The sequence below is a fragment of the Puma concolor genome, chromosome C1, assembly GCF_028749965.1.
Source record: "Puma concolor isolate L17-30 chromosome C1, mPumCon1.1.hap2, whole genome shotgun sequence".
Taxonomy (NCBI): domain Eukaryota; kingdom Metazoa; phylum Chordata; class Mammalia; order Carnivora; family Felidae; genus Puma; species Puma concolor.
The window spans coordinates 65608371-65634327 of record NC_141674.1 but is presented as its reverse complement, the minus strand read 5'-3'; the positions used below and the strand labels follow the sequence as shown (position 1 = coordinate 65634327).

The following is a 25957-nucleotide window of genomic DNA, read 5'->3' as shown; positions in this document are numbered from 1 at the left end:
ACTTATAAAATAGTATCCCAGTGCTCAGTTCAACAACACCTATACTGTAATTGGAATAACACTGAAAGATTAGCAAGGCCTCTGTGCAAGAACGACGTTCAAATTTGTGAAGATTTACTATCTTAAGAAGAGGTAAATATGTGAAGTGATAGACATGTGGATTAACTAAAGGGGAAGGAATCCTTTTACGTTGTAGACATATATCAAATTATCACAGTGTGCACTCTAAATATGTTACAATTTTGTCAATTTAATTTTAATGTAGAAAAATAGTATTCCATTTTTTTTTTAAATGGACATCAGGCTTGAACTCACAAACTGCGAGATTATGGCCTGAGCTTAAGTTGGACGCTTAGCCAACTGAGTAACCCAGGCACCCCAATAGTATTCCATTTTTTTATCTTAAAAAAATTTTTTTTTAATGTTTATTTTTGACAGAGAAAGAGAGAGAGAGAGAGCAGGGGAGGGGAAGAAAGAGGGGGACAGAGGATCTGAAGTGAGCTCTGCACTGACAGCAGCAAGCCCAATGCAGGGCTTGAACTCACGAATCATGAGATCATGACCTTACCGGAAGTTGGATGCTCCACCAACTGAGCCACCCAGGTGCTCCCACTTTTTATCTTTAAATAAAACATACTTGGGGCGCCTGGGTGGCGCAGTCGGTTAAGCGTCCGACTTCAGCCAGGTCACGATCTCGCGGTCTGTGAGTTCGAGCCCCACGTCAGGCTCTGGGCTGATGGCTCAGAGCCTGGAGCCTGTTTCCGATTCTGTGTCTCCCTCTCTCTCTGCCCCTCCCCTGTTCATGCTCTGTCTCTCTCTGTCCCAAAAATAAATAAACATTAAATAAAACATACTTGTATTTTTTTTAATACTTTACATTTAGAATGAAATAGTGGGAATGGCTCCATTTACAAATGCTTACTCAGTGTATACTTTTACAATGCTGAAAGTAAAAGCCACATTAGGAAATGAGGAATTTATGTGATTTTTCACTTTATTCTTTTCTAAAGTTTCTCCTTTCATATAAGAAGTCAAAGAAGGCATCAGAATCCCTTGAAAAACTTAATTGGCTAGAGAAAGGGTAGTAGTCTGTAGCTACAGTGAAACCAACAGTTCCTCAGAATAAGACAACTAGCACAAATTAAAAAAAATGTCTGTAGCACAGAGGAGAGACAGGAAAGATTACAGGCTATTTCACTGAACTGTCAGAATCTTAGCCAAGACTGCAACAAACTGATTATCTAGCAAGTTTGTTTGTTTAGCTCTCCCAATGTTTAAAACTCAAATGATTTCATTTAAATCAGTACCTAATCCAAACTATCAAATATCTTCAAAATATGTTGCATCCATTAGGTCATAATTAAACCACTGCTACTATGATTCGACTATGATTCAAAGACTTTATTTGCAACCTGCCAAATATTAATTAGGAAATGTATAAAATAAGCCAACATATTATATAGTATTCAACACTACTATAAAATTAGGCCATGGACTGCCTAATTCCAAATAAAATGAGCCCAAACTACTGTAACTGCTTAAAAAGAACAACTGAAGTTTAAATGGATAGGGTTTAACATTTGGCTATTTAATATTTTAAAATGAAGTCTTTTTATTATCTAAACTAAATCAGGAAGTCAAGGCAACAGTTATTGAGGCCCTCCTGTATTATATGCCATGAAGTATAAAACAGTAGAAGGCAGGATCCCTGCCCTTGGGAGTTTACAATACAAATATATAAAATAGTACCTTTCACTATATGGTGGCAGAGTTGGGGGGTTGCAGCAGAGACTATGGCCCACAAAACCTAAAAATGTAAATGTTTCACCTTTAACAAAAACATTTGCCAACCCTTGCTTTATACAAATTATTCTTGACTAGAGGGAGAAAGAAGTCTAAATATGCACTAGAGTAAAATTTTATTATATCTAGCAAACTTTTAAAAACCTAGTTTTGGGGTGCCTGGGTGACTCAGTCAGTTAAGTGTCCAACTCTTGCATTCAGCTCAGGTTATGATCTCATGGTTTATGGGTTCAAGCCCCACATCGGGCTCCATGCTGACAGTGCAGAGCCTGCTTGGATTCTGTCTCTCTGTTCCTCCCTGCCTTACGCTCCCTCTCTCCAAAATAAATAAACTTAAAAAAATAAGATAAAAAACTGTAGTTTTCACTATAAACACAGCACTCACTATAAAACATCAGCCTGGCTGATGGTAAAATAAAACTTGTATGTATTAATTCTCAACCAGGGCATATCTGCTAAGGGGAATATATTTGAATATTTAGGGTGGTAAGTAAGCTATTTGTTTAGCAAAAAGGGGGAATATGTTTTAAAAGGTTGACAAAGACTTTAATCATACCTCTATACTGTCCAGCTTAATCATCTTCAACTAACCCATCCCTCCTGGCCATAAATGACTTTGGCTGTTTGCCAAAATCAAATTTACCCACAAAGTAGTCGATTCTCATTACTTGCCATAGTTATGTTCTATAAAGTTGTCATGGATGCTGAATTAGTGAATGCTAATTAACAAATAATAATACTAATTAGTGAATACAAGCAAAATGGCAGGGTTAAGTCAGGTCATCAATACATAACCTTTTTTTATGTGTTTCTGTTTAGACACCTCATTTAATGTACCATTGAATTCCTGGCCAATAGTACCATAACTTGGGCCTGCATGAAGTTTTTCTAACACATGTATTCTCTCTCACCTCACAGCCTTCTTGTGCCTAGGAACACTAGACAGCAATTCAGCCGTATGCTGAAACATTACTTTAAACAGTAAAATCACCAACAAAAAGCATAAAATGCAAAAATGCACTAACTAGATCACAAAAACTTGTTTATGAGAGCTAAAATAAGTTGTAAGCACTGCCTTGCTAGACCTCAACTGGGAACATAGGATTTATGTGTATCCATATCGATATCTATATAGATATAGATAGATATGTATAATATATATAGATATGATATATATGATATATATATGATATCTATCTATCTATATATATAGATATCGATATATACATATCGATAGATATGTATAATATATATAGATATAGATACAGATAGATATAGATATATAGATATCAATATAGATATGTATAATACATATACACTTTTTCTTTCCTACTCTGCCTGTGCATATGTCTGCAAATGACCAGGAAAGCATCTCAAATGCTGATTTCAGAGTTACAAATACATTTTAGAGAGGGCAAATATGAAAGTACAGAATTGGTGAATAATGAAGGATCAACTGTATGATACACTACTACTGATAATCTTCTAAATTAATGATGATCAGTTAAAAAACTGTTTTTGAGCAAAAACAACATTAAGTCCAGTCACCCAAAGTAATGTCTCTGAAGTAATATTTCATTATAAAGGAATATAAAGGAAAACAATGTGGATGTATTCCATTCTTCCCCCTCTGCACGGAGCTTACTACTGCTTTGAGACTCAGCCTCTAGTTGGGCAAATCTGAGCCCCAGCTTGATTAGGTTCTCCTGAGCTCCAGTTCCCATATTTTCCCCAGTATCTCCACTCTATCACTTGTCACAATGATATAACCACCTCTTTGCTTATGCCTTACCCACACAGTTGTAACTTTTTTCCCTACAACTTTTTTTTCTAGTATAAAGCCATATTTATAATATATCGCTATTCAATTAACTTTTACTGAGTAAATAATTATGAAATGAGAAATTACAATGATGCAAAGTATAATGACTATAGTATACAATCACAAGTGGGTAAATTTAAGTAATAAAAAGGTAAAATGTATGCAATTTGCCAACAAACTGTATTTGGGGGTTTGGAAGGATTTTAGATTGCCCTCTAGACTGAAGAAAGGTGTGCTCAGTTGGACTACTAATGAAAGTATAGAATATACGAAGAGTACATTTGAAGGGAAAAATGAGTTCCACCTAGAATATGCCTACCACCCTATTAATGACCCACTCATCTAGATTACTTCCATACTTGGTAATTTTATTGCTTGCTAAGACTGCATTTGTAACTACTATACGTTGTAACAACTTCTTTCTCTAGCTAACTCCCCAACTACAATGTAAGATCATATAGGAAAGGTTTATTTAAATTAAAAAAAAATTTTTTTTAATGTTTATTTTTGAGACAGACCCACAGACTGCGAGCAGGGGAGGGGCAGAGAGAAAGGGAGACACAGAATCTGAAGTAGGCTCCAGGCTCTGAGCTGTCATCACAGAATCCCAATGTGGGGCTCGAACTCACGAACTGTGAGATCATGATCAGAGCTGAAGTCGGATGCTTAATCAACTAAGCCACCGAGGCGCCCTGGTTTATTTCATTTTTGACTACTAAAAACCTAGTACAACAATATTTAATTGAATTGAATGTGGATGAAGATGTCCAGAAGAAAGTTGGATATTCTGAACTGGGGGCTAAGGAAAAAAAAGTCTTATGAGATACCACCTCACACCTGTCAGAATGGCTAACATTAACAACTCTGGCAACAACAGATGTTGGGGAGGATGCAGAGAAAGAGGATCTCTTTTGCACTGCTGGTGGGAATGCAACTGGTGCAGCCACTCTGGAAAACAGTATGGAGGTTCCTCAAACAATTAAAAATAGAACTACCCTACAACCCAGCAATTACACTACTAGGTATTTATCCAAAGGATACAGGTATGCTGTTTCAAAGGGACACATGCACCCCAAAGTTTATAGCAGCACTATCAACAATAGCCGAAATATGGAAAGAGGCCAAATGTCCATCGATGGATGAATGGATAAAGATGTGGAATACACACACACACACACACACACACACACACACACACACACACACACAATGGAGTATTACTCAGCAATCAAAAAGAATGAAATCTTGCCATTTGCAACTATGTGGATGGAACTAGAGGGTATTATGCTAAGCGAAATTAGTCAGAGAAAGACAAGTATCATATGACTTCACTCATATGAGGACTTTAAGATACAAAACAGATGAACATAAGAGAAAGGAAGCAAAAATAATATGAAAACAGGGAGGGGGACAAAACATAAGACACTCTTAAATAAGGAGAACAAACAGAGGGTTACTGTAGGTGTTATGGGAGGGGGAATGGGCTAAATGGGTAAAGGGGCATTAAGGAAACCAGTCCTGAAATCCCTGTTGCACTATATGATGCTGGGGGAGAGGGGTGCCTGGGTGGCTCAGTTGGTTAAGCATCTGACCTTGGCTCAGGTCATGATCTCATGGTTCATGAGTTTGAGCCCCGTGTCAGACTCTGTGCTGCCAGCTCAGAGCCTAGAGCCTGGAGCCTGCTTCGGATTCTATGTCTCCCTCTCTCTCTACCTCTCCCCTACTCACACTCTGTGTCTCTCTCTCAATAATAAACATTAAAAAAGAAAAAGAAAAAAGGCACATAAAAAAAAGGAAAAAGAAAAAAATTTTTTTAAAAATCTATAAAGAACTCCCCAAACTCCACACCTGAAAAACAAATAATCCAGTGAAGAAATGGGCAGAAAACATGAAGAGATACTTTTCCAAAGAAGACATCCAGATGGCCAACAGATACATGAAATGATGCTCAACATCACTCATTATCGGGGAAATACAAATCAAAGCCACACTGATATGCCATCTCACACTGGTCAGAGTGGCTAAAATGAACAAATCAGGAGACTATGGATGCTGGTGAGGATGGGGAGAAATGGGAACCCTCTTGCACTGTTGGTGGGAATGCAAACTGGTGCAGCCACTCTGGAAAAATGTGGAGGTTCCTTAAAAAATTAAAAATAGAGGGGCACCTGGGTGGCGCAGTCGGTTAAGCGTCTGACTTCAGCCAGGTCACGATCTCACGGTCTGTGAGTTCGAGCCCCGCGTCAGGCTCTGGGCTGATGGCTCAGAGCCTGGAGCCTGTTTCCAATTCTGTGTCTCCCTCTCTCTCTGCCCCTCCCCTGTTCATGCTCTGTCTCTCTCTGTCTCAAAAATAAATAAACGTTGAAAAAAAAAAAAAAACCTTTAAAAAAAAAATTAAAAATAGAACTACCCTATGACCCAGCAATAGCATGCTAGGAATTTATCCAAGGGATACAGCAGTGCTGATGCATAGGGGCACATGTACCCCAATGTTTATAGCAGTGGTTTCAACAATAGCCAAGTTATGGAAGGAGCCTAAATGTCCATCAACTGATGAATGGATAAAGATGGGGTTTATATATATGATGGAATACCACTTGGCAATGAGAAAGAATGAAATCCTGCCATTTGAAGCAACATGTATGGAACTGGAGGTTACCATATGGTAAGTGAAATAAGTCAGTCAGAGACAGATACCATATGTTTTCACTCATATGTAGATCTTGAGAAATTTAACAAAGACCATGGGGGAAGGGAAGGGGGGAAAAATTACAGAGAGGGAGGGAGGCAAACCATAAGAGACTCTTCAATACAGAGAACAAACTGAGGGTTAATGGAGGGTGGAGGAGAGGGGAAAGTGGGTGATGGGCATTGAGGAGGGCACTTGTTGGGATGAGCACTGGGTGTTGTATGGAAGCCAATTTGACAATAAATTATATTAAAAACAAAAAAGGAAAAAAGAGGAATTTGTTTTGTTTTTGTTTTTGTTTTTTTTTTTTAAGAGAGAGAGAGGGTAGGAGGGAAAGACAGAATCTTAAGCAGGCTCCAATCCCAGCGCAGAGCCTGATGCAGGGCTTGATCTCACAAACTATAAGATCATGGGGGCGCCTGGGTGGCGCAGTCGGTTAAGCATCCGACTTCAGCCAGGTCACGATCTCGCGGTCCGTGAGTTCGAGCCCCGCGTCGGGCTCTGGGCGGATGGCTCAGAGCCTGGAGCCTGTTTCCGATTCTGTGTCTCCCTCTCTCTCTGCCCCTCCCCCGTTCATGCTCCGTCTCTCTCTGTCCCCAAAATAAACAAACTATAAGATCATGACCTGAGCTAAAATTAAGAGTTGATCACTTAACTGACTGAGTCACCCAGGCACCCCAAGAGGAATAATTTTTGGAAGAATCAAAGAGCTTTAGGATGCCCAGCATTTAAGAGGTACATCACTCAAAGGGAGACAATGAAACCACTGAGAAGGAACAGAGACTAACCAGGTAAGAATGGAATGGCAGATACTACTGCTTATGAACCAAATAGCCATTCTTATCTTCTTTCTGGCTTAACAGATATCCAAATTCTCCCAAAATAATGAACTCAAGGAAGGTGGGAGCTTCCCCAGGCCTGGGGAATGACTCATGGTTAGCTTAAATCAATCATAGTAATCACATTTCCTTTTGCCAATGATTGGTGTAGGGGTGGCCAATGACATGGAAGGGAAATGCTCTGGGGAACTTTAGGCAGACTGTCCTCCTTATAAATACCTACTCAGGAGAAACCCTAGTACTGCCTTTCTGCTTCTGGGTAATGAAAGCATGCTTGTTGCCTTACAACCCTGAAAGTAAACATCTGTGACACAGTGAGAATGGTAGAGGGTAAAGAGCAAGAGCCTGGGTTCTGGACACTGTTGTTACATCTTTGAATCAATCCTGAAACCATCCATCATTGGACTTACTGTTAGAGAGATTCTGTTACTTGGAGCTGAAAGCATCATGATACCATTGGTGTCCCAAAACCAAAAGGAGGAGTGTTTGTTTGTTTTTTTAAATTTTCTTAATCTTTATTTTTGAGAGAGAGAGTACAAGTGGAAGAGGAAGAGAGAGAGAGGGAGACACAGAATTTGAAGCAGGCTCCAGGCTCTGAGCTGTCAGCACAGAGCCCGATGTGGGGCTCAAACTCATGAACTGTGAGATCATGACCTGAGCTGAAGTCGGACGCTTAACCAACTGAGCGACCCAGGTGCCCTGGTTTATTTAATTTTTGACTCCCAAACACCTAGAACAACAATATTTAATCAAATTGAATGTGGATGAAGACGTCCAGAAGAAAGTTGTAATATTCTGAACTGGGACTAGTTCATGACCTGAGCCGAAGTCAGATGCTTAACCAACTGAGCCACCCAGGAGCCCCAAGGAGGAGTGTTTCATGAAGGATACAGGAAAGTCAAAAGTAATAAAATACCCACAAGAGAATGATTTTGGTTTCAAGAGTTATAGGTATTCATGGTAAGCATTCAAAAAAGCATTAACTATGTGCAAGCCCTACTCTAAACACTTAACACAAAGAATCCCGTTTAATCTCTTACAACAATCCTATGAGGGAGGCAGATGGAATTGTAGTCAGTGAAAAGCAAAAGCCAGCATCCAGTGGATTGAACAAGACGGAATAGTAAATTTAAACACTTCTAGGAAATCATCTGAAGAAAAGAGAGAATTATATATAAGGGAAGGAATAAAGGAGGTTTGAAGATGGTCAAGAAAGGAAGAAAACAACAGAGAGGAAAATGAAATATATAAAAATACAACACATAAGAAACGATTGCTTAGGTAAGGTTCAGAGAAGATAGGAAGGTTTGGTACCAAGAGTACAAGTAGATAAAATTTGAACAAAATGAGAAATGGGCTCTGAGATGAAGAGAAAATAAATAAGGACAAATTTATAAATTTGAAGGCAAGAAGACTGACTAGGAAGACCAAGAAGTTCATACATGATATCAATGTTCTTTTTAAAAGAATGTAAGTTTATTTATTTTTGAGAGAGAGCACACGTGAGCATGCACACGTTGGGGAGGGGCAGTGAGAGGAAGAGAGAGAGACAGAGAGAATCCTAAGTAGGTTCCTTGCTCTCAGCACAGAGCCCAAGGCGGGGTTCAAACTAACGAACCATGAGATCATGACCTGAGCTGAAACCAAGAATTGGATGCTTACCTGACTGAGCCACCCAGGCGTCCCTAAAAATTTTTTTAAAAAGGACATCCACTACTAAAGAGCTGAGGAAAAAATTGGGCATTTGATAAGAATGGTGGTGGTCTGAAATAGCAGTTATGGGAAATAGAAAGGCAAATAATCAGGAACAAGTAAAATATTACTAAATTGGGCCCAGTCAAAACCAAGAAATCATGATGAATGGACATTTATTTCTTTACAAACATTTTAAATTTAAAAAAACGTTTTAAGTTTATTTTAAGAGAGAGAGCACGAGTGGGGATGGGGTAGAAAGAGGGAAAGAACCAAGAGTCAGATGCTCAACCAAATGAGCCACCCATGCACCCATCTTTACAAACATTTTAAGGACCTTCCATATGCCAAGGTATCTTTCTAGGTACTTGGGGATACAGTATGAACAAAAATCCCTGCCTCATGTATTTCACATTCTAATGGGGGAGATATAAAGATTTTTTTAATTAAAAATATTTTTAAAATACTACTGTATGGAGTAGTATTCCTATGGTGGTAGGAATCAAGAAAAATGAGGAAAAGGAAAATAAGGGAACTAAAATTTTATATTGGGTGGCCAAAAATGGCCTCACAGAGAAAATGACATTTGTACTATGACAGAGTGAAAGCTATGTATATTTGTGGGGGTTGAACATACCATGTAGAGGGAAAAATCAAGTACAAGAGTCTGGAGGTGAGGGAATGCCAAGCATCTTCAAGATGTAGCTGTGTCAGAATGATGGGGTGGGGATGTGGTCAGGGAAATAATAAGTGGCTAGATGGTGTAGAGCCTTGTAGGCCACTAAACACTTTGGCTCATATTGAAGGAAGATAAGTCATTGGAGCGTTTTATGCAGAATGACATGATTGCTTTGGCCTCTGTGTTAAAAGTGAGAAAGGATGGTGGGCAATGATGGAAGACCAATAAGATTATATCGCAGTAATTCAGATGGCTTGGACTATAATGTAGCAGTGAAGGTGTTATTTATTTTAAAGATGGAGTCAATAGGACTTCCTGATGAATCAGATGTGGGATATGAGAGAAATCAATAATGACAACAAGGTTTTTCAGCCTCAGCAAACTGAAAGAACACAATTGCTATTGACTAATATAGGAAGATAGGAGAGCAGAGGGTTGGGGAATTGGGGAGGTCAATATAGGACATATTAAGTTTAAGATGCCTATCAAACTTACAAATGGTAGTATCTAATTGGCAGTTGGATATAGGAGTCTAGTATTCAAAGAAGCAGTCCAGATGGAAGATAAATCACTGGGAGTAGAGGTAACCTTAAAACCTCGAGGCTAGAGATTATACTAGAGTGAATACAGACAGAAAAAAAGACCCAAGGACAGAGTCCTAAGATTCACAAATTCAGTAGTAATAACTATTACTAGGAAGGTGGGGCCTCTCACTTATCCCCAGGAGATGAATCTTAATTATTCAAAACCGAGCATGTTACTTGCTAGAGTAAGCCTGTGATTCAGCTTTGGTCAGCACAAGGTTAGTCCGATTGGTGTCCGTGGGAAGGGAGTAGTAGAAAAGTTTCCTTGCTTTTTTTTTTTTTTTTTAATTTTTTTTTTTCAACGTTTATTTATTTTTGGGACAGAGAGAGGCAGAGCATGAACGGGCGAGGGGCAGAGAGAGAGGGAGACACAGAATCAGAAACAGGCTCCAGGCTCCGAGCCATCAGCCCAGAGCCCGACGCGGGGCTCGAACTCACGGACCGTGAGATCGTGACCTGGTTGAAGTCGGACGCTTAACCGACTGCGCCACCCAGGCGCCCCAAAGTTTCCTTGCTTTTAAAGACAAAAAACTTTCTTCCACTTTATAGTTACCAGTGCATAACATTGGGAACCATGGTAACATTTATGCAATCATCTGGAGCATTAAGACACATGCTGAGGATGGCAGAGGGCAAAGATGAAAAAACAATGGGTATATCATATATTGCTGAGCTGCTAAATCAACTAGCCCTAGAGCCACTTAATGCCTGGATTTTTTGGCTATTATTTAATATTGGTTTTCATTACTTATGGGAAATAGTATCTGGTTACAATCTCATTTTTAATTTTTTTTTAGAGAAATGATTTTGTTTATTTATTTTGAGAGAGAGGGAAAGAGAGAGCACATACAGGGCAGAGAAAGAGGAAGAGAGAGAATCCCATGCAGAGCCTGATGAGGCTTGAACTCACGACCTGTGAGATCATGACCTGAGTTGAAGTAAGATGCTTAAATGACTGAGCCACTCAGGCGCCCCTCATTTTTAATTTTCATAGCAATGCTTAGGGTATCAAAAACAAACTGAAACTCAGGGGGCACCTGGTTGGCTCAGTGGGTAGAGCATGTGACTCTTGATCTTGGGATCATGAGTTTGAGTCATACATTGGGCACAGAGTTTAATTTAAAAAAGAAAGTTTAGGGGTGTCTGGGTGGCTCAGTCAAACATCTGACTTCAGCTCAAGTCATGATCTCACAGTCTGTAAGTTTGAGCCACGTGTCGGGCTCTGTGACTTTCGCTCAGGTCATGATCTCACGGTTCGTGGCTTTGAGCCCCATGTCAGGCTTTGTGCTGACGACTCGGAGCCTGGTGCCTGCTTCAGATTCTGTGTCTCCCTCTCTCTGCCACTCCCCAACTCTCTCTCAAAAATGAATGAACATTAAAAAAAAATTTTTTTTAAGAAAAAATTTAGGGCGCCTGGGTGGCTCAGTCTGTTAAGCATCCAACCTTTGGTTTCAGCTCAGGGCATGATCTCAGTTCATGAGTTTGAACCCCACATGGAGTTCTGCACTGATGGTGTGGAGCCTGCTTAGGATTCTCTCTTTCTCTCCCCTTCCTGCTCTCTCATTCTCAAACTAAATAATTAAACCTAAAAAAAATTACTAATATTAAAAAGAAAGTTTAATAAAAATAAAAACAGATTTAAAAACAAGCAGAAACTCAAAAAAGGTTAAACTTGGAAAGGTTAAATAACTTCACACCTAGGTAACAAATGGTGAATTGAAGCTCAACTAACTCCAATATGTATTTTATTTAAAAAAAATTTTTTTAACGTTTATTTATTTTTGAGACAGAGAGAGACAGAGCATGAATGGGGGGAGGGGTAGAGAGAGAGGGAGACACAGAATATGAAACAGGCTCCAGGCTCTGAGCTGTCTGCACAGAGCCTGACGCGGGCCTCGAACTCACGGACCGCGAGATCATGACCTGAGCCGAAGTCGGCCGCTTAACTGACTGAGCCACCCAGGCGCCCTCCAATATGTATTTTAAATGTTTAAGAGTCATGGATTTAGGGGTGCCTGGGTGACTCATTTGATTAAGCATCTAACTTGATTTCGGCTCAGATCATGATCTCATGGTTTGTGGGTTCAAACCCCTGTTGGGCTCCATGTAGACAGTGCAGAGCTTGCTTAGGATTCTCTCTCTCCTGTCTCTCCCCTACTCATGCTCTCTCAAAATAAATATTTAAACTTAAAAAAAAAAAAGAGTTGTAGATTTAGGGGTGCCCGGTGGCTCAGTCAGTTGAGTGCTTGACTCTTGATTTAGACTCAGGTCATGATCCCAGGGTCATGGGATCAAGCCCTGGATTGGGCTCTGTGCTGAGGATGGAGTCTGCTTGAGATTCTTTCTCTCTCTGCCCCTCACCCCCACTTGTGCACACTCTCTAAAAAAAAAAAAAAAAAAAAAAAAAAAAAAAGAGTTGTGGATTTAAAGAGTAGACACGAGGGGCGCCTGGGTGGCGCAGTCGGTTAAGCGTCCGACTTCAGCCAGGTCACGATCTCGCGGTCCCTGAGTTCGAGCCCCGCGTCAGGTTCTGGGCTGATGGCTCAGAGCCTGGAGCCTGTTTCCGATTCTGTGTCTCCCTCTCTCTCTGCCCCTGCCCCGTTCATGCTCTGTCTCTCTGTCCCAAAAATAAATAAATGTTGAAAAATAAAAAGTAAAAAAAAAAATAAAAAGTAGACACGACTGACAGAAAAGGGGAATGAGAGTTGGGAATTCTTAAAGTGACTGGCAAACTGAAGCCAGGAAGTAATAGAGATTGAAAGAAAAGGGAAATATGAAAAGACTAGAACTTTGGTGAATATGGAGTTTCTGGCCAGCATAGTCAGAAGTACTCAGTAGTATCTGATTTAAGATGAAGTTCCCTGAATGTGACCTGGCTAGCAACTGAGGCCTTTACTCAGGGTTGCAAACAGAACACGAATGAGAATCAGGATGACAATAACTGGCAATTACGTGATTATTTCAAGTAATTTTACATACTCACACTCAGAAGTAAATGTTTAATGAATGAATGATCTGATCATTAAACTTCCTCCATTCCAACTCTTCACCCCATTGTTTAACAAACTACAGATTATTCTTAGGATTTTATTTTTAAGTAATCTCTACACCCAGTGTGGGGCATGAATTTACAACTTTGAGATCAAGAGTCCAAACTCTCCACAGACTGAGCCAGCCAGGGGCTCCAGATTATTCTTTTTTAGACTGATGCAAAGAACTATCTGAAAACAAAGATGGAGTCTTTGTAGTGATTCATGGTTTCCTTCAACATTCACTTGCTAGAATAAGATTCCTGAGGGTAAGCATATTTGTCTGTTTTGTTCACTAAGGTATCTCCAGCACCAAGAACAATGCGCAGCATTTTTCCTGAATTGAATAAGTAAGTACCTATGGATGACAGGTATTATTTTAATCACAAAGGTAAATAAAACAATTCCTACACTTCAGGAGTTTACCATTTTAAAGGCTCTAAGCAAAAATCTCTTGGTCTTCACTTATATCAAATACATCATCATTAAAGAGCAAGGTTGTTAAGAATCCAAGTATTTATTACCTGTCCTGGATAAAAGAAATGTATTGTAGTTTTCATATGTTTTTAAATTTAAAAAATAAACTATTATCCTATCTTGAAAAGTTAGTACTTCTATCATTAGGCACTACAATTAGATGACCTGTTATAAGTAATGATTATGGTAAATCACAAACAATAATTTCAGATGCTTCTAAAAATTTTAATTCCTTCTTTTCATTATCAAGTCCTTTCAAATATATTTAACAAAAACGAAGTGAGAATATCAGTTAATATGAAGCAACATAAAAGAACAAACAGAATCAGAAGGCAAATTCCAAAGAGATCACTGGCTATAAATAGAGACATGGAAATGTCAGGAGAGAGAAGCAAAGTTCCACTAAAAAACAACAACAAAACTGTATGCCAAGTGGGCTTTACATCTCAAACCCACCCTTTTTCAGTTAAGGATTTCTTTGGCAAAGATCCTCTTTCTTTCAATAATCTATCTCAAAATGTAAATATTGTGAGTAAAGGTAGATGTCCTCATTACAAGATGTTTTTGGTTCTGCAAAGATTCTTCTTCCCTTTGTATTTAAGAAGCAGAAAACCTTCAACTGAAACTTAACCCAATCATTGCTGCTTCACAGAGTTTGTTGATGAAATAAAGAGCACTGGATTAGTAATCTAGTCTTGGCTCTGCCATTAATCTTGTCACTTTGTGTATGGCTCTCAAGCAATCTGGGTCCCAATTTCCTCCACCATAAAATGAAAGAAACAGACTAGATGATCTTCAAGGTCTTTTCAAGTCTGCAAGTCTAAGAAAAGTTGAGTGAGGGTACACTTCCATGCTATAGCCTCAAAGGCCCCCAACATTCATAACCACATATTCAACAATTTGTTTAATTCTAGTTTTGCAGGAAAATGGTTAATATGGTAACAATTCAACTTGATATTAAGATTTTATCAACATAAAAGCACCAAACCATACTGGGTAAACCAAAGAGTAAGATCTAGTCCTTGACCAGCCCTCTCTTACACAGACAGAAAAGCAGAGAACAAGATCTCGGTGTTTAGAACATTTACTAGTCTAGCTGGGGAAACAAAATTTAAGCTAAATTCCACATTTATTAAATACTTTTTGCATAATAGGGCAGTTTTCATTCTGATAAGCAGAATAATCAACTATGATGTTTATTAAAAAAAAGAAAGAAAGAAATGTAGATTTCCTGAAACATTTTTCACTAGGTCCAGGTGGGGCCCAACTATCTACATTTAAAAAAAAAACAAAAACACCCCAGATGATGTTGAGGGTGTTTCTCAAACATACCTTTGTTTTAAGAAACACTGCCCTAGCCTCAATCAACAAAAAAATAGGGTTCAAAAATAGAAAATGCTTTTAGACCTTGAGTTCTCTAGAAAACTAGAGAAAAAACTAGAGGACAAACTATAAGGCATCAAAAATAAGCAAGTCTAATGAACATGTAGGCTTCAGTTATATTTCAGTGGTTCTCAAGTGTGGGCTGCGCTTTAAGGATCAATTTAAGAAGTTGTCACACATAGAGATAATAGACCAATTAAATCAGTCTCTGGGAGTAGGGGTTGGGGCTCAGCTTAAACATGTTTAGAAAAGCTCCCCTGTAACCAATACACTTAATTAAGTAAAAGATCAATGGAATTGGTTAGTCAGGTTAAGGTTCATGAAAAAAGATGATTTTTAATTTTCATTTTTATTTGGCTTAAGTTTTAATGGAAAAAGATAAATGTAACAGAAGTGAAAGGAACTGATGTATAAATATATGATCTAAGTAGGGAAGGAAAAAAACATGTTTTGGCCACAAGATAAAGGGAGAATAAGAACAGTAAATGTGAATTTATTTTAGACATTTTGGTTTTGAAGCAACATGCAAGATGAGTCTTGGAGGTTGCTGCAGACACAGATTTGGAAGTACATTTAGGGAATAGGTAGAGGACCAATTCAAAGTAAATTATGAAAACTTATATCACACTATGTTAACTGTACTGTAATTAAAATAAAATTTAAAAAAAGCTTCATAGGTCAAAAAAAGAAACCATATATATTATACATTATGCAGTTTTATTATATATTATAGTCTGCAGTATTATATACCAGCTTTGTTATAAGTTATTGGAATGCATGCTATAGAATTAACTAAAATCACTCGAACTGGGTGGTAAAGGCCAGTTTTTTGAGACAGATGCTGTCAGGAGTACCAAATTTCAATCTAGAATTATCCCTAAAGTAAGGGGAAGCTGGGAGTATTATGGCTCATCAGCAAGGGCAGTCAGCTCTACATTTTTTTCACTAAATATGGATATTCAATTTCTTATATATTTTATGATGCTGTGCTAGATCTCCTATGATCCTGGTCAAGGGACAGATCCTGCTTACACACTGGCTGCCAAAAGATGTGAGCAACTAGCCAAATATTATCTATATTCAAAGAAGTCCTTTGTATGATACAGTTAAGGATGGTCCTTCTCTCATAAAACTTGAAGAACCCTGTAAAGTTGGGAATGGTACTTTAGCAAGCCCCTCCCTCTTCCCCCATACAGTATATGCCTTTCCCCTTCACTGAAGGAGGTCTTAAAGAGCAAAGAAAATTTATATTATTTTCACAAAGAACCTTTGTCTCAAACACTAATTGTTCTAAAAGACTGAACTATGAAGAATTTTATCCTCAATTCTCAGAAGACTCTGATTTTAAAACTCTTGGTATGCTTCTTTTGGGAGGGGGGCTAGTTTGTGGAGGAATCCAATATGCAGACAAAGAGTAAAAACACTTATCATAGATGCTGTGTGGTAATACAGGGAAAAAATTAAAATTAAGCAATCCTATTCTTGTCTTGAAGATGCTTACAATCTAGTTAGTGGTGTGAATTACAAAACAAAACCCCCCTGTAAAATTTCTTTGAAAAATAACACTAATTATACCAAATATATATGTATGTATACACATACATCATACACACACACACCATAAAGCACTATAGTTTATTTAGGAGAGGGAGGGAGGGAGAAAGAAAACACCGGCGGGGGGGGGGGGGGGGGGGGAGGGGCAGGGGGCAGAGAGAGAAGGGGACAGAGGATCCTAAGCAGGCTCTGTGCTGACAGCAGAGAGACTGATTGCTCAAACTCACGAACCATGAGATCATGACCTAAGCTAAAGTCAGATGCTTAACCGACTGAGCCACCCAGGCACCCATAAAGCACCATATATACTTTAGTAAGGGATATTACTAATCCATCCAATGCAATTAACAATACAGAAAAGCAAGCTTGTATCATGTTATACATACATGGGTTCTTTGATTTTGTAACATTTTTATTACCTTACATTAAGATCTGCCTTCCCATGAAGAACTTCAGCATATGTCTTAACAGAAACAAATGCAAATACATATTTTTAAAATCCAAGTGAGAAATACTAAATTGTGAACCATACCATAGAAATTACAAAGACATATATATCCCATTACTTGACTTTGAATAGATTCTTCCGTTCTTTCAACTCAGACTGCCTGGGTTCAAATCACTAACACTAACATGTGACCGTGAGCAAGGTGGTTAACTTACCTGTACTGCAACAAAATGGAGATTTTAATAGCATCTCATAGAGCCGTATGAGAATGAATTAAATACAAGTAAAGCACTTAGAACAGGACCCAGTATATAGTACTAGCCACTATTAGCTATTGCTATGTTTTAGAGCATGCTATGCAGTAAAGGCACAGAAAAGACAGAGCCCTTACTGCCATGGACCTTACAACCTAGTGGGAATTCCAAATAAAAAATAAGTGATATTATGTTATTATTACCATGATGTAGTACATGATAACAAATAAGAATCCCTAAATTTGAGAGGCTTCTGGGTGGCTCAGTCAGTTAAGCGTCCGGCTTCGGCTCAGGCATGATCTCACAGTTTTGTGAGTTCACACCCGGGATCGGGCTCTCTGCTATGAGCACAGAGCCCATTTTGGATTCTCTGTCCCTCTCTCTCTGCTCCTCCCCCACTCGCACTTTCTCCCTCAAAAATAAACATTAAAAAGAAAAAAAAAAAAGAATCCCTAGAGAGCTCTGGACTAGCCAAACACTAAAGAGGCCCTTTGAATTTTCTGGAAAAATGGAAACAATCAGCAACAGTAAAATGGAAGAGGTAGGAAGGATACCTGACAAAAAGGGGGCTCTGCAGTTATGGATAAGTGAGAATGATAAGGATGATAAAAAGCTGGATTTAGGGCAAATCAAATGATTATGAGCAATATCCTAGCATTCTTCAGTCTTCTTACAGTACTTTAATCAGGACCACACTATCAAATTTGGCAACCAAATCAGAGAAGAAATTTCTAATAACTGAGGGGAAGGGGATATGTTTTCACATAGTGACTTCTATTTTCCCTTTCAGAAGTTTATGTAAGACTTTTTATTATCCTTTACTGTTGGCTACTTTTCAGAAACAGAGTAATTACCCTCTTTTTGGTATGCTGGTAAAAGGAAAAAGTTGTATGACTTACCAAAGGGCACAGGGGTTATATTTGAACACAGATCCTCTGGGACCAAGTCCAGAGTCTTTTCCACTATCTGGGGCTGCCTCCAGTTTCAGACACTGGTCAAGCTGTTGGTTCTCCACAATGGTCCAAAGTCAATTTGTGCTAACAACTTTGTCCTCTAAGATGCAAATATATCCTGCTTCCATTCATACCTTAGTCTGAAACAGAATTCTAGAAACTCAGTCAGAAGGGATATAAAAGTCATTAAGACCAATGACCAGCCTAATGAACAAACACCCTAACTACATCCTGGTATGTTTAATTTGAAGTGGCCACTTCCCTCCTCACATCTAAACTGAATCTTTTGTTGACTATGATACTGAGGAAATACTGGCCTGGTTAAATGACACAGAGTATAGCATGAAGTTACCAGATCCTTCTGCCTAAGAGTTGTTAGGAGGTAGGTGATGGGCATAAAGGTGAGGCAGGAAGCCTGTACAATTTTGTCACTCTAAAATGCCTGTTAAAAAGCCATAATGGGGGTCACCCAGATGGTTCAGTTGGTTAAGCATCCGACTCCCAATTTTGGCTCAGGTCATGATCTCGCAGTTCATGAGTTTGAGCCCTGATTACGGCTCATGCTGACAGCATGGGGCCTGCTTGGGATTCTCTCCGTCCCTCTCTCTCTCAAAATAAATAAAAAACTAAAAAAAAGAAAAGAAAAGAAAAAAAGAAAGCAATAATGGACTACTTTTCTATAATAGCTAAAAATAAGAATCTGTTAATATTTCAGATTTACCAACTCCAAAAGTGAAAAGTTGTACTAAGAAAAAGGCCACTCAGTCATTTGGTAACCAATAAGTCAGAAGGTAAAATGAAGAAACTTGCCAGTACATTTAATAGCCCAACTTTTATTATGCTTGCTAATCTTTTCACTGTTATTTGGTGAATCTAAATGCTCCCCGCTAGACTTCTGTAAATTCAAAGACACTAACTTTTGCTTCATCCTAAGAATGAAATATGAAATACCAATTTCTGTGTTAAAAGTGTGACTATAAAATATAATCTAGTCAAATATTTGGCTAATCTCTCAAAGCACAATAAACCAGTTTTAGATTAGCGATGATATACCCACTTTTAAGAAAAGTTACATTGCAAAAGGAAATGAATTTAATTAAGAAAATCCTGATTTCAGGGGCACCTGGGTGGCTCAGTCGGTTAAGCGTCCAACTTCGGCTCAGGTCATGATCTCACAATTTGAGAGTTCGAGCCCTGCATCAGGCTCTGTGCTGGCAGTTCAGAGCCTAAAGCTTGCTTTGGATTCTGTGTCTCCCTCTCTCTGTGCCCCTCCCCCACTCATGCTCTGTCTCTCAAAAAAATGAATAAACATTAAAAAAAAAAGTTTAAAGAAAATCCTGATTTCATCAGTTATAATGAAATTACCTAGAATAACTAGCAAAGTACAAATGGGTTTAAAACGATTGTGTAGACTGAGAATTCACATATAGCTTAATCAAAAGTCACTGGTTATTTCTCCCACAACTCAGTTGCTCTTGCAGGATTCTGGGTTTTACTAAAACTAAGATTTGAACATAGCTATAATCCAAAAAATTTACAGGGATTATCCTTCCTTCGTGATAAGATGCCAGAAACTGAATTACATGTTAATAATATTAATTTCCACTTTACAGCACTTTCTGGTTTCTGAAGAACTCACAGATACCTCATTTGAGGACAGCAAAGCAAGTTGTCATAATGTAGAGGAGAAATCTGAGACACAGCAACTAAATTACTTGCCTAAGGTCACAAAATCAACTAAAATGTAGAGACAGATTTTTTTCAATATTCTATTCATTCAGCAAATATCTAGAACACTAAGACTAGACATTAGGGACAGGTCAATGGTAGAGGTAGACAAAGTCCTCCCTCTCCAGTTTACATTCTAAAGGAAAAGAGACAATAAACAAGTAAACACGTATATATATATATATATATACACACACACACACACACACACACACACACACACACTTATATATAATTTTTAGAGAGAGAGTGCAAGTGAGGGAGAGGGGCTGGGGGGGAAGAGAGAGAGAGAGAGAGAGAAGTAATAGGATAGTGATTGCAGAATGGCACAACTAGAGGTCAGAGAGGGACTAAGGTGACATCTGAACTGAGCCTTGAATGACGAGGACAGATTATCCATGTGAAAGTCTACGAGAGCATCCACACCAGGCAGAAAAAAAAGGAATCCTAAAGGCAGGAATGATCTTGGACAGCAAGGTGGGTGAAGTGGAATAAAAGGGAGGAATGTTTAGAGACAGTGGCCTGATTATATGGAGCCTGTACACTATTCCAGGGTATAGGATTTAAAGTGCAATAGGAAGGGGTGCCTCAGTGGCTCAGTCAGTTGGGCGTCCAACTCTGGATTTCAGCTTGGGTCATGATTTCGTGATTCATGGGTTCAGACCCCGCATCAGGCTCTGCGCTGACAGTGAGGGGCTTGCTTGGGATTCTCTCTCCATCTCTCTCTGCCCCTCCCCTTCATCTGCACACATGCACTCTCTTTAAAAGGTAAAAAATAATAATAATAAAGTGCAATAGGTGCACTTTAATAAAGTGCAAAGGTGAGATGACCTGATTTATGTTATAAAGGAATCATTCAAGGAGCACCTGGGTGGCTCAATCAGTTGAGTGTCTAACTTTGGCTCAGGTCATGATCTCAGTTTGTGGGTTCAAGCCCTGCATCAGGCTCTGTGCTGACAGCTTAGAGCCTGGAGCCTGCTTCAGATTCTGTGTCTCCTTCTCTCTCTGCCCCCTCCCCCACTCATTCTCTCTCTCTAAAATAAAAAGTTTTTTAATTAAAAAAGATTTAAAGACATTATTCAAGCTGCTATATAAACAATTGCAACACAATCATCAAGTAGAGGCTTGAGCTTCAAAAATATTGGAAATGGCTGCTTGTCACTTTTGAGAACTTACACATATATTACATACTTTTCTGTATGAAATTTCATAATATTAAAGAGCAAACTGTAGACATGTAAGGGTAGAAGCAGAAAAACCAACCAGAATACTATAACAGTCCAGGATGGAGGTGATGGTAACTTGGGAGCGGAAATGGAAATTAACAGAATTTGGAATATACCTCAAAAGTATGATAAATAGGTCTTCCCAATGGGGAGGCAGGCACAGGAATGAAGGCTGACTAGTGGTTCTCAATGTGAGATGATTTTGCCTATCTGGAGACATTTTTGACTTTCACAACTGAGTGTGTGTGTGTGTTTGTGGCTGGGGGTGGGGGGGTGTTACTGGCATCTATGGGTAGAGGCTAAGGCTGCTAAACATATTACACTAGATAGTAGTATTACAAAATATAGAGTTATCTGATCAAACAGTCTAAATGGTACTGAAGTTAAGATATCCCTATCTAAACTGATTTCAACTGGGTCCCATCCTAGAATACCCATTCTTCCAGGAGAGTCTACAAATAAACTAGAAATGGAGGCCCTTATTTTCAATATTTAGAGACAACTAATACTGTCTGAAATAAAGTTTATTTGAGGGTAAATTATATCACTCTGTGGTTACATTACATTGATCAGGAAGGAATACGTGTAATTAATATGAAGAAATCAATTGATTAATAAATGCCATTTGTTGGATAATCTTTTTCAAAACAACTGTAAAAATTTTGTTTAGCAATACCACCCAACAACGCTTTTACAGTCTTTTTTTTTTTTTACATTATACTTAAATCTGTAGTCCAATACATTCACTGCTTTTCCAAATAGAAATCCCACCCACCAACCCAAATCTAAAAGGATAGTTATGAACACTGAAAAAGATAATCAAAACTGTATAACTCGTTAAGATGGTAAGAAAAGCTTCATTGGAGGAAAATGATGCCACAATGGTAGCTATATGCATATAACTGTCTAATGATCCGACTTATTTGGGGCCTTGAACAAGTGCACACATTAGTTACCAGTAAGACAGCAGCACACATTTCTCCCAGTTACTCTTAAGACTAGCAATGGGGAAAGTACTCTTTTAGACCTAATTCACAAAACACAAAATGCCAAGTTGATAAAGTTCATTTTACCTAGGTCTTTGTTCTCTAAAAATAAAAGAATTCGGGGAAAAAAACCATTTCGGTCGACTCCTAAATAAGATTCCCGAAGCATCCCATGAATCTGAAACTACTACTACTAATATTGCAGTAAATTACATGCCATCATATGTCGGGAAGGCCTGAAGTTACCTGATAATTGGGAACAGATAACAAAATATACACACTTACAAAGCTATCTAGTCCAGGAATGACAATTCAGAACATTACATGTGGGTTCTTACCGGTAGGGGATGGGGCAAACTATTGTTAGAAGAATTTGATGTTGTTCTTATAAGATGATCTCAATAAAAGTGATCCCGGACACATACAATACTAGATTACTAAGTGTGGTTACAACAGAATTTTAGGAGCAGTCATATTTTTTAAAGGTAAAGAACAGGGCAGTCATAACTTCAAAGCTTCATCCACATTATTTACACAAGATGTCGAAATCAGCTCAAGAACTAAAAGGCCTCCAGCCTAAATTAATCCCCACTTGTGATAAAGCTAAAAGATCTGGCAATCTAGAAGTAAAATACAGGGACACTTTACTACCCTGAAAATCATGCCGAGATCCCGCTAGGCCGGGCGGACGTTTTCGGGAACATCTTCGCGTGGCGTCCCGGGCACGCTTCTCCCAGGCGCACTCCTGGTTGCGGCGCTCTCGAGATACTGTTGCGTCGCCCTAACGCCCGTCGACGTCACCCACTTTCCCATGGATACACGGAAGGACCCTTGGAGGAAAATTCACCCACACTCCCTCCCCGAGGCGGCAACCAATAGAAAGCAACTACTCCTTTTCTTCAGGTTTTCAGAAACTCCAGCCAACCGGGGTCGCCGCGCCACTCTTACCCACCACCCCGGAAGTACAACCACACAGTCTCAACACGCGAATGCGCGTAGAGGAGGCGCCAAAAATAAACTTCACTCTCGCGATATCGTGGACACACTTCTCGCGACATCTCTCTGCTTCACCTTGTTTTTTTCAACCCCACCCCCACAGCAGCGCGTCGCTTCAAAACATCGCGAGATTTTCTCCTTTCAGTCTCCGCCCCTTTACGGCACGATGGTCGCACAAGAATGTGATACAGCCTCGACGGCCGCCATTTTCTTTCTTTCTTAGCAGTTGGCTGAGGGAACATCTCTGCGAAGAAGCGGCAGCGGCCTCTGTAGCGTAGACATGGCAGACTACTCAACAGTGCCTCCACCTTCCTCTGGCTCAGCTGGTGGTGGAGGCGGCGGCGGTGGTGGTGGAGGAGTTAACGATGCTTTCAAAGATGCGCTGCAGAGAGCACGGCAGGTAAGTCTGGACCGTGCGGCGGGATTCCGAACGCTCACGGTAATTGGCCGCTGGCTGAGTAGGCCGCTACTTCTTAGCGCATGAGGAAGAGGAAAGAAGTGCCCTTCCGGGCTCTGAAATGTGAGGAGACTCAGGGTTCCCTTGTTGGTAATACAGTTTAGAGGCTGGAACTCGATTTTGTGTTTCTTAGTGTTTAAGCCATTTAGAACCCCAACGCGTTAGGCATAGATGGCTTTAGGTCTTTCGCTTCTGCGGCAGTCGCGCTTCCTTCTCCGAGGAGTTAGCTTGGCATTTCCTTTCTCTCAGAATGAACATCCTCCACCATGGGATAAAGCGCGCGTAGTTTTACACAATAGTATGGAAGGTTCTGGTAATGAGTTTGAGAGAGGACTAGGGTTTGTCCTCAAGAGCCATAGTAAGGAAGGGTTATGTCAGTAAAGCAGTTTTCACAGCTTCCAGTTCATCCGAGCTCTCTCGAAATTAATTTTTCGCTTTCATTCACTTTCACATCTACAAGGAAGAGGCTTCAGAGAATACTAGTATCCCAGGTTGGAATCCTTCCTCAGAGCAGGATTTACGTGTCAGTGTTCTACCAGTCCTTCCCCCTTCTCAAAATGGCTTCAGGCCCATTATACCCGAAGTTTCAGTTTGAATCTGCCTCTCTGTTCAGAGTCGTAAACTGACCACACTTCTTTGTATTACGTAGGTGCGTACATTTGCCCTCAAGGCAGTTCTTTCCCAAATGGAAGCTGTTAAAAAAAAAAAAAATTACTCCAGGAAATGTAAAGACTTACTAGTTTGAACTTTACCTTTATTAGGTAGTCCCTTAACATAATTATAACTTAAAATGTTATGATGTTGGTATGTGTTTGTATGTAAGCAAAATCTTATTCTCGTTATGACATGCGTATTAGGTGCTAGACGATTTTAGATTAGAGTTTAAAGCGAACGCTAATCAGATACTAATATTGTGCTGTGTTTGCATTAAGGAGTTCACTTCGTTAACCTTTTTCATCCTCCACTTTCACTAAAGGATCATTTGAGTCAAACTGCATAAAATCTGCAATAATGTAATAATAAGCTCTTTTTTAAGTAATGTGAACACGTTATACATAAAAATTTACCTATACTGGTTTATAATCAGAAATATTCGACAGTCAACAAAAAGTTACCGTTAATGCTAATTCTGTAGTTTCTTTACTTGAATTCTATTACTTCTGAACATTTTTAGAATAGCGACTGAAACATTTTTTAAATGACACTCTTATTGGAGTTTTATTAGATTGGATTAGAAGATTCACCTAATTTTATTCAACCAGTGTATTGAATTAATTTGTGCCACACACTACTTAGATACTAGAGGGGTTTTTTTACTGTATGAATTGGAGTTCTGCCTTCTAGGAAGTGTTGATACAGTCAAGGAACCAAATGCAAATGAATAGTAGTATTTGTTAATGCTTTCAGAGAGGAGTAGACAAAAATGGGCACCGTTAATTTATCCACTTGTTCTGTAAACATTTATAGAGTTCCTGCTGAGTCAGGCACTGTACACAACACCAAAGAGTGGGGTGCCTAACTGCCAAAGTAAAGGACTGATATTTTAAGCAAGACGTTAAAGAATGTGTGAGAGTTTGATCAGTGAAGAAGCAGCGTGTGCAAAGGTATGGGAGTTTTTGGAATAACAAGAACCCATGAAGGAAGTCACTGGAGGATAATGTTGGTTGGGGGAAAGAGGGTGGAAATCAGGTGAGTACAGGTGGATACAACTTCTGAAAGACTTTGGGTTGCCATGCTTTAATTAAAAATTGGCTAATCTGTAATTTCGTGATTAAGTTAGACTGCTTTTTTAAATACAGAAATTGTCCTCAAACTATGGATTTCTTATACTCTCTTTTTATGCCAGTAGGTCAGCTGCCTCAATGTCCTTGCTGTAATATGATTCTTTACACATGTCTTCTTGTAATAATTTGATTTTTTTCTTTACAGAACTGACCTTAAACCTGAGATTCCCAAATTTAGCTTTTGAGTTGAATTTCCCCTTCCGATTACATTTGAAGATGCCTTTGTATGTCCATTGTAGCTGTTTGTCTGATTATATAAATGGAATACAGGGAGGAGTACTTGGACTGAAGGAACAAGTTTAGGTTAACATCCGAACTACTTTTTTATTTATATGAAAAGCATCCTGGATTATATTCCCAAAATCCCCATCTAACCTTAGATTTCTTTGTCTGGCATAGTGTGCCATGTTCTTGGAAGGACCAGGAGATACAAGGATAGCTTCTTGCCCTCAGAGAGCTGTGTACTAGCGGGGATGTTGTTGACATTTTTAATCGGACAGGTCTTTGTTAATGCAGGACAAGTGAAGAGGATCCCTGGTCCCTACCTAGCTCGTTTTGCCATCTGGTAGTTTAG

At 39.1% G+C, this 25957-nt stretch overlaps 3 protein-coding genes and 1 non-coding gene across 22 annotated transcripts in view; 2 read left to right on the top strand and 2 right to left on the bottom strand.

Moving 5' to 3' along the window:
* Window positions 1-23070, bottom strand: part of DNAJB4 (DnaJ heat shock protein family (Hsp40) member B4) — a 49489-nt gene extending 26419 nt beyond the window's left edge. The window contains exon 1 of the mRNA XM_086717368.1: window positions 22798-23070. The gene's annotated coding sequence lies outside the window, so the exon portion shown is untranslated. The remainder of the gene's footprint in view (window positions 1-22797) is intronic.
* LOC112849103 (U6 spliceosomal RNA) lies at window positions 21-126 on the top strand. The gene has a single exon (XR_003222542.1). It is a non-coding gene; the product is annotated as a U6 spliceosomal RNA (small nuclear RNA).
* A 135-nt stretch (window positions 23071-23205) lies between the features above and the next one.
* The window catches only part of NEXN (nexilin F-actin binding protein), an 85983-nt gene continuing 83231 nt past the window's right edge, over window positions 23206-25957 (bottom strand). For all 3 annotated transcript variants that reach the window (XM_086717339.1, XM_086717340.1, XM_086717343.1), the window contains one exon: window positions 23206-24291. In XM_086717339.1, the coding sequence (XP_086573465.1) occupies window positions 24209-24291 (83 nt within the window). In that variant the 3' untranslated portion in view covers window positions 23206-24208. The remainder of the gene's footprint in view (window positions 24292-25957) is intronic.
* Window positions 23409-25957, top strand: part of FUBP1 (far upstream element binding protein 1) — a 33682-nt gene continuing 31133 nt past the window's right edge. For all 17 annotated transcript variants that reach the window (XM_086717360.1, XM_086717359.1, XM_086717358.1 and 14 more), the window contains exon 1: window positions 23409-23542. In XM_086717360.1, the coding sequence (XP_086573486.1) occupies window positions 23423-23542 (120 nt within the window). In that variant the 5' untranslated portion in view covers window positions 23409-23422. The remainder of the gene's footprint in view (window positions 23543-25957) is intronic.